General features: G+C 45.4%; 1 protein-coding gene across 1 annotated transcript in view; it reads left to right on the top strand.

Annotated features, from left to right (window-relative positions):
- Positions 1 to 618: 618 nt before the first annotated feature.
- The window catches only part of MYBBP1A (MYB binding protein 1a), a 62,890-nt gene continuing 54,979 nt past the window's right edge, over positions 619 to 8,529 (top strand). Inside the window, exons 1-10 of the mRNA XM_065694440.1 lie at positions 619 to 835; positions 958 to 1,053; positions 1,886 to 1,969; positions 2,364 to 2,438; positions 2,847 to 2,954; positions 3,993 to 4,183; positions 4,451 to 4,618; positions 5,963 to 6,080; positions 7,345 to 7,634; positions 8,096 to 8,203. Of these exons, the coding sequence (XP_065550512.1) occupies positions 665 to 835; positions 958 to 1,053; positions 1,886 to 1,969; positions 2,364 to 2,438; positions 2,847 to 2,954; positions 3,993 to 4,183; positions 4,451 to 4,618; positions 5,963 to 6,080; positions 7,345 to 7,634; positions 8,096 to 8,203 (1,409 nt within the window). The 5' untranslated portion in view covers positions 619 to 664. The remainder of the gene's footprint in view (positions 836 to 957; positions 1,054 to 1,885; positions 1,970 to 2,363; positions 2,439 to 2,846; positions 2,955 to 3,992; positions 4,184 to 4,450; positions 4,619 to 5,962; positions 6,081 to 7,344; positions 7,635 to 8,095; positions 8,204 to 8,529) is intronic.

The raw sequence follows: 8,529 nt of genomic DNA, 5'->3' as shown, positions 1-8,529 counted from the left end.
TGTATCACAAATCGCCCTGCAGTCGCAGGGAATACGACACAAGTGCTGCAGGCGCTACACTTATCTGCGCCCCTGGGGCCGGTAAGAGACCGGAGTCTGGAAGGCGCGCAGCAAACGTGCACAATTTTCGCGTGGCAGCTGGAGAACAGCCCTGTGTTTTATTGGAAATGAAGACCGAAAGCGCCTTCGTGCCCTTAAACACGTACCCTTTGCGTGAACTGGCTTGTTTCCTAGCCCGTTATTTCAGGTTTGTAATAAACGCACGTCTGGATGTTCGCACAACCAGCGGTGCCGCTGACCCCGCACCGTCCTATTTCAGACGGGCGGACGGAGCGCCCCACTCACCCCGGAGCTCTCTTCCCCTGCCAAGTCCCGCTTCCTCGCGGAGGGAGGATTCAAACCTCCCTCGGAAGCTGCAAACCAGGGCTCGGGGAAGCGAAGGAAGCCCTTGGGGCAGGGGAGGGATGAACAAGGCTTGGAGAGGGGCCGGGCTGTGAGACCGGCAGGAGAACGCGGGGCACTGCAGGGGCGCTGAGGGGCCGGCAGGCTGCGGTTCAGCTCGGCCCGTCCCGTCTGACGAGCGCGTCCCGGCTCCGGTCCCGGTGCCCCGGAAGAGGCGGGGCGGTCGGAGGACGGCAGCCGCCCCACGTGCTGCAGCGGAGGCATGGCGGAGCTGGAGGGCCTGGGAGGTGGCGGCGTGGTCGCCGACCCCCGCGGGGTGTTGCGGCAGGGCCGTGCCTTCCTCGACTTCTTCTGGGACATCGCCAAGCCGGAGCAGGAGGTGCGGCTGGCGGCCACCGAGAACCTCCTGCGGCACCTGCGGGAGGGCAGGAAGGTGAGGGGGCCCCGGGGCCGGGCGGAGGGGCTGTGGGTGCCGGCGGACACCGGCTCGCGTGTCCTTGGGAGCGCTCTGTCCGGGCAGCCTCGCAGGGCTCCGGAGCTGGGTCTCTCTTTCAGGATGATGAGCTGAAGTACACCCTCAAGCGTCTGGTGGAAGGACTGGGAGCCACCCGCGAGGCCGCCCGCCCTGGCTTCAGCTTGGCCCTGGCGCAGGTCAGTGTTTCCTAGAGCGGAGCAGAGCGCTCTGCGGCCCCGTCAGTTCCTGGGGCCCCGCTTTGCTGTGTGTAGGGAGGCTGAAGGGCTTCCCTCTGGCAGCGCCTGCATGCAGGTGGCAGGGGAGGCTCTTGCCTTCTGGTGTACAAAACCCGTGTGGTTTTCAGTGGTGCTAGTCCGTTTCAGAGACAATGCAGTTAAAAAGGTGTAATCTAGACCAGTATCACGCTCGTGTTGCAGCGTTCTGTGCAGCTTTAAGAGCCGTCCTTCATTTGCAAATGTCGACCAGGTTTTCAAGTATGCTGCATTTAGAACTATTATGATTTAAAATTGCCTTGCTCCTGGTATGGGGCTGTTGATGTGGGAGATCTGGAAAGGCTGCCCTTTAACGCACACTTCGGAGTTTTGTTTTCCTCCGTGCTGGTTGAGTCTGTGACAGAGCAAAGAGCCTCAGCGGTTGGGATCACCTCATCTCACCTAAGAAGCTGATAATGGAGAAGAGCCTGTGCTCTTCCCACTTAGAGCAGGGCCTTGTCCTTGCTGTAAAGTCTCATTGCTTCTGATACAGGGTGATGCAGTGGCAGCAAAATGTGCTCATTATTAATACTGCTTTGTCACATATATAGAAAATAAAGGGAGTATCAGCAGGTATATTTATGCCTACACTAGTTCCTATTCTTACACATCTACTAATCTAGTTGTATTCTGGCCTAATGAAGCAGCACATCTGCTGTTATGCTGAGCAGCTGTTCAGATCTTATTTCAGCCGAGCCCAGTAAAACTTTGTAAAATGGAAGAGCTGCAAACTGAGCTATTCCGTCCATCTCCTCAGGTTTTACAGGCTTTTGAGGAAATTCCAATTTGCAGTGTCCTGGAGCAGATAAAGGAAAAACACAATCTGGAAAAAGTGAAAAAGGTGAGTTGGCTCGTAGCAGCGTTGGCCAATAGTTTAAATTAACCATTCTCTATTCTTTGAAGGCTTGGTGCCTGGATACAGTAGTTTTGGGCCTCTTGCTAAAGACTAAAATGACTAGAATGAAATAACGGGAATATCTCTGAAAACTGGCAGTTGATGACATTGTCATCTGGCCCTGTTTTAGCTGAGATTTGTCTTTGTGAAAGACAATCTAGGGCAGTTCTTTAATGTCATGCAGGGGGGTGCATTTCAGTGGGTAACCTTCACATGGCAGGGTGTTTAAGGCTACATCTTCCAACCATCTTGTTCCACTAATTAGAGCTGTAGTTGGACATGAAACTTAACCTCTCAGTGAAGTGAATCTTTAACCTCCTTTTTTGTTTTTTCTCTTCAGAAACTTGTGAGAAATGCTGCGTTTGGAAACTTTTTTGGAGTTATGGCTCTGTTTCAATCTGGCCGGCTTGTTAAGGTAATATTGCTGTTGTTTGTCAGTACTGGTGCTAGGGCTGTCTGAAGTGCAAAGAGGATCTAGAGAGAAAGATTGGGTCATAGGCTAGTCGATGAGATGGGACTTGTAGCATCAGATTTAGTGAGTTCCTTGTGCGTTATCTATGGACTTTCTGTGCCTTTTAAATGTCTGTTCCTGACTAGAATGTAGGAACTGTGTCAGATAGCATGGAAGGTTCCTGCCTCTCCTGTAAGGAAGGGATCTGTTGTCATGTACAGCCATAAAACATCATTTTAGGAAAAGCCTGTCAGGAAGCAATCATGTAGGTTTCTTATTACAAGTAGCTGTAAGGATCTCAAGAGTCGATTATTACCTCAGCCTTCAGCTTCATCTTTGATGCATGTCTTCTGGTTTTGACTTATCTTTCAGGACCAGAATGCTCTGCTGGGGAGCATCCAGCTTCTCCAGCAGCTGGCAAACCACCAAGCACACCTCAGAGATCTCCCTCGCAAAACTCTCATTGACATCATGTCTGAGGTACAGCCACAGCGTGTGGTGGGTGGGAGGGGGCAGGATCTTGCCTCGGGGAATGCTTTTTCTTTGATTTGTTCATAGTTGAAAGTTAAAAGGAGCGTGTGGAAGAGTGACTTTATACTACAGGAGCTGTTTTCTGTATTGTTTGTGAGCAGATGCTTTTATTCTGGGAAGGACGGTCTGGTTCAGTCTGATTTCGTTATGGACAAACCTGTAGTCAGTTTTTTAACCAGGTGACTTGCTTGGATGATATCTTAGACTGTGCTCTTTTGAACAGAAGTATGCTGAAAACTCTGGCCAGCAAACCTTTTTTACACACCTTGCCTGGGCCTAAGGTTGAAGCTTGGGCTGTTGATTTTAAGAGCATGTAAGGACATGGGGTAAAGGAACTTTTGAGTACGTAGTAAAAGAAGACAGTTTATTTCCTTCTTTTATGTGGATGTTGTTTGTTTGTATGAAGATTCACAGTGTTAAAATGATATTCTGTAGGTAGGTGTTCTGTGTCATCTAGTCTTGGTATTAGATTTATAGGTATTTTGAATCCAGTCTTACAAAAATACAAATTAAAACAGTTTTTTGTGTTTTCCTTATTTTTAGTGATGAAAACATTGGATCCAGTTTTCTCTAAATGTACTGAACACAGTTTACAACGAAATCTTAATGAAACAAGTAATTACTTGGGGGAAATATAATTAAAAGCTAATACAGGAGTGTTTCCTCCTCCCTGGGCCATACAGACAGGAGCAGTCAGACAGCAAGAGAAGCAATCGCAGTGGGAGTCAGTTGACCAGGATTGCTCTCTGATGACAACATATTGTCCTGCACCACGTGGTTAAGTAGCTGGGGACTGCATAGCAGTACTGGACACGTGCATTGTTCATTTTTGGTTGTGTCACTGTAAAGACTATTTCTGAAGTTTCCAGAACATTGCAAGCTTTTAGTAAAACGCCACACAATGCAGATGTGTTATTATACTGTACAGCGAGTTAGTAAAAAGGTCTCAGATGTTTTTCATATGCTCTCTCTTTTGTTCCTGTCTAGGTTCCTGAATCGGTGTTTGAGGAGGTCCTGTTTGGCATCTTGCAAAGTGACCTTGCTTCAGCCTTCACATCTCCAGAGAACCTGCACCTTTTGCTTGTGGGCATACAGAAATTCCCTAGTGTTCTGAAACCTAAAAAACTGAAGAAGCTGTTTGGCTCACCTACTGTTGTAAACGAGGAAAATATTCCCAGGTAGGTTCTTGAATAATGGGCATTAAATGCAACATTCTTGGTCTCTTGGCGAACTGGGAGAAAAGTGGCTTTCATTCAGATGCCTGCCTGTATTTGCCACTGCAGGTGCTGTGAAGGATTCAGCTCTGTTATGCAGGTGCCTAAATTACAGCCCTGTCATTTCTCCCAAGAGGCACAGTCTGCATCCTGTGTCCTTCAGCAGAGTGAATTTGGCCCTCAACGATCCCTTCCTAGGCCAGACCTCTCACATTATCTTCTTTCTTCTAGACTCGTAGAGCTTCTGCAAAGTGCTGCCAAGTCTGAGAAGAAGGACAAGAAATTGCCCAGTGTAGTGTTTGATTTGCTGCAGGTTTCACTGAAGGAAAATGCCTTTGAACTGTTTTGGGAAGAAGGTGTGGAGAATGGGCTGTTGAAGGAAAAATCGGGACCTGTGAGGTTTGTTTTAATGTATTATCCTTCTCTTTCTTGCCGTGGTCTTTCCGCTGCCCTGTGGTAGAGTGGTATATATGATTTCTCATGAACAACATGGGAACACTTGCTTTTGGTTGTTTAGGTATTCATGAAAAACTTTACAGGGAGACTAAATCTAAGATTCCTCTTAGAATCCTAGGAATCCTAAGATCCTTAGAATCTAAGAATTCCCCTTAGAATACAACAAATTTGACATTAAATTTAACTAGGACAGCACATAAAGGTGGTGTACCTCACTGGGCATAAAGGTATCTTAATAGGTTGCTCCTATGGGACTTGTCAGAGGAACGGTCCTGTCTCTTCCTCTCTCAGTGGTTAGGAGCAAGAATAATTTGTCTTTGTGTGTAGGCAAACCCTTGTTCTGAAATTTGTGTCCAGTACTGCTGGACTTGTGCTTTTGTGGACTGAGCTGAATTAAATCATGGATATGTTTGGATTCTGACGTGGTCTGTGTTATTAAGTAGGATATGTCTGTGTCTGATGGTAATAGCTATTTCAGCTCCTTTTCCAGGTGTAATACTAGATCTTAGTAGGATTAAGTTGTCTGTTGAGACTCATGCTGTATAAAATGCTGCAAAATCCGTAATACAAATCTCTGAGCATTTTGGGGACCATAAGTTAGTTTATATCATAGCAAGGCAGCCTGTGGCCTGGTTTAAATCCTTTGTAGATCAAGAGTTTAAAAGCTGTAGAGGTGCACCTACAAGAAATTTTCTTAACATATTACATGAGTATCACAGTGAAAGTAAACTATTTTCCAAGCCTGAGCAGTTTAAGTCTTGTACATGTCTTGGGTAAGTCTGAAAATAGCCTTTGTATGCTCAAGTGTTGCTTTTTTCGGCTGATTTCCTGCAGAAATGAGGCTAATGATGTTCATCTAATGACTCCTGACCCCATCAGGCAATTCTGATCAAATTTCACAGCAAGTTGCTGTCGAAACTAAGTAAGTTACTGTCAAAATGAAGTAGAAGTGTGTAGGCAAAAACTATAAGTAAGTTTTTATTAGGCTCATGGAAATAAGTATTTGGGGAGAAGAGATCCATGAAGTGGATTGAGAAAGGAGCTGCTGGTAAGGACTCTGTTTCTAACCAGTGGAGGACCTGCTAGAGGCCAGACCTTAGCAGCTGTGCTAATCAGAAGAAAAGTTTCAGGCAGCAGGATTTTTAGACACAGGATCCATGAGTTCTTGACTTCTGTTTTATTGCATGCTCAGTGTAGCCTGCCCCACTGCTTCTTCCCTGTCTTATCCTGGTGTGTGGCTTTACTGCTGTGCCTGTATCTGAGGGAATCTTCTTTGTTCCCCCTCAGTTACATGTGCTACCGGTTGCTGGGCAGTGCTTTGCCGTTGCTGTCTCTGGATCAGCTGCAGATGGTTCTCAAAGGGAAGGTGATGCAGCACTACGGAGAACACGTGGTTACGACCCAGGTAAGTCTTCTGAAAGTACTTGGGCTCAGGGGTAAAGCCCCCTGTCCTGAGCAGAAGCCCTTTCTGCTTCCTTTTCACATTGTCTTCTGTAAAAAAAGCTTGTGTAATTTTAGGCCTTGGACTCTTAGTAAAGGCAAAGTTATTGTGTGGCCACTGGTTGCAATGGGCTCAGTACAGACTGTTCGTCATTGCCTACTTGTGTATTTTTCATTCCAACTTATTTTAAAGGTTTTAAAATGGTTAAGCACTGACCCACTTGCTTTCACTGGTGGTGCTGAGAAAGCTGTGACGTTGCGGGAAGCAGGGGAAGGGCAACCCTCAGCATATTGACAGTGTCATCTGGCTGCCTTTAACAGCCCTTTTCATTTTGCATGTCTGGAAGCTCCTTTTTGTCTGTCATTGTGCTGGGTGTTGCATAAACATTTGAAGGCAAAGACAAAAAAGGGACAAGTCATGCTTTTGCTTATGTTAGTGCTTGTTTCAGTAAACACATCTGAGGTTTAAGCACAAGTTTTGTATGAGAACTGGGTTTTGGAACTCGTCTTCCTGCTTCCCTCCCAACAAGCCAGCAAACAACGCAGCCCTGCTATAAAGGGAAGAATTAAAAAATGGGAATACTGGTAAAAATAGGCTTGGGCTTGGCTTTTTGTAGCAACGTAATTCAGAGCCTCCTCAATATGAGCCCCAGACTTGGAAGGAGTAGGACTTGGCAGTGTTTCTGTTCTGGTATCGTAACAGCCATAGATGTGTGCGTTTGCTTTGAAAATAATGCTTACTATGGTGCTTCCCTGTATGGACCAACTTTCTCCAGCATCTATCCACTGACTTAGTTTGTTTCTTGCTTTTTCTGTTTATTGCACAGTGGAATTGGGCTGTATTCTTCCATGTGCCTCAAAAATACATTAATTCTTTCATCTAATTCCTGTATAAAATGCAATGAAGACATGATTGACTAAACCTACCATGGTTGATGCTGAGGAAGTAGAAAATATCTTAGTTTGAATTTGTTGGTAGTGTTTTTGTGAGTTTGTTTTTTTCCTTGACATGAGTGGTTTGTTTTGGAAAGCAAATACCCTCATACTTTCTTACCTGGTTATTGTTGGAGGTGGAAGTAGACAAAGCTTGAGTATGCCTTATGACAAATGTTCAGGCACATGACTTTAATTTACTTACTGCAGCCAAATCTGTGAAGCAATTTGTACTTACCAAGACACTCAAGCTCAGTGTGAGGTTCCTAACCTGCTTGTTCAACTGTGTTTTTCAGCTTCCAGACCGATTTAAATTTGCTCCAGAGATGGAAGGATATATAGAGGAATTCCTGAGCAGCTGTGATGACTCTGAGAGGCAGCTGGCAGTGATGATTGGCTTCTCTACTCTCACCAACCAAGGCAATCCAGTATTCTCCAGCTCGTCCAGAGTAGTGAGACACCTGAAGCCACTGGTGTTGCAAAAATACGTTGACTGGCTCAAAAACATGTTCCTCAGACCAGACTTTGACTGTTGCTTAGACTTCTCCAGTAACCGACAAAAACAGAACAAGGAAAATGCAAACATGTGAGTATGAGGATGATGCACCTTCTTTCTGTTTTGTGGTTAGAGTAGCTACCTGTGTGAAGTCTGCTTTGGACAGCTAATGTTCACTGAATATCCACTGTGGTGCTGTGGGTGCTGGGTTACTTGCAGGGGCTTTTTTCAGAGGAGATGTAAGCTGCTACAACAATGTGTCTGTGTGTGATTTGTGCTGCTATAACCTCACTCTCCTGACTCCTGCGCTTGTTAAAGAGCTTTTTGTTAAACTGCAGTGCCTCAGCTGGGTAAATAGACTCTTTGGTACAGTAAAAGCAAACTTGGGAAGGTATCTTTTCTTTTGTACCTGTTGCTTTTACGCTATATAACTGTTCTCATTAGTGTAAAGCCTCTCTCTGAAAGTCACCTCTTGCTGCAGTGGATTGGGGTTTGTGTTTACTTCGGGATAGTGTTCAAACTACTGACTATATCCCCTTCCTTCTTAAAAGAGAACAACATAAGATTGCTCGACTAAGAAAATGGGTCATCCACCGACTTGCTAACATCATTGAAAGTACAGTGAAAAAAGAAGAGAGCCTTGTGATGGACATTTCCAGGTGAGAGTGATTTAAAGGCTTAATGCCACAGTTGATTTGAATAGGTCTTCTTAGCTCTACAGCAATATTCCAGGTGAGCTGCCCCCATGGCATTAGGCCATTAAGTGGTGGGAATATTCTGTAACATAAATCATTTAGGAGGCTAGGTTGTGTTTTCAAAATAGCTTCTGTGAACTTGGACAAATTATTGTCGTAAATAGTTCAGGCATTTAAAATCACCTTAATCCTATGTGTTTTGAGTAAATTTTAGGTTCTCGTCTACCTAGAGTGCTTGAAGAGATCACTTGTAGCTTTGCATCAGATCTTAATAAGTATTTATGTGTCAG

Source organism: Lathamus discolor, chromosome 14 (genome assembly GCF_037157495.1).
Source record: "Lathamus discolor isolate bLatDis1 chromosome 14, bLatDis1.hap1, whole genome shotgun sequence".
NCBI lineage: Eukaryota > Metazoa > Chordata > Aves > Psittaciformes > Psittacidae > Lathamus > Lathamus discolor.
Note: the sequence above shows the minus strand (reverse complement) of the source record. Positions and strands in the feature narration are given on the sequence as shown.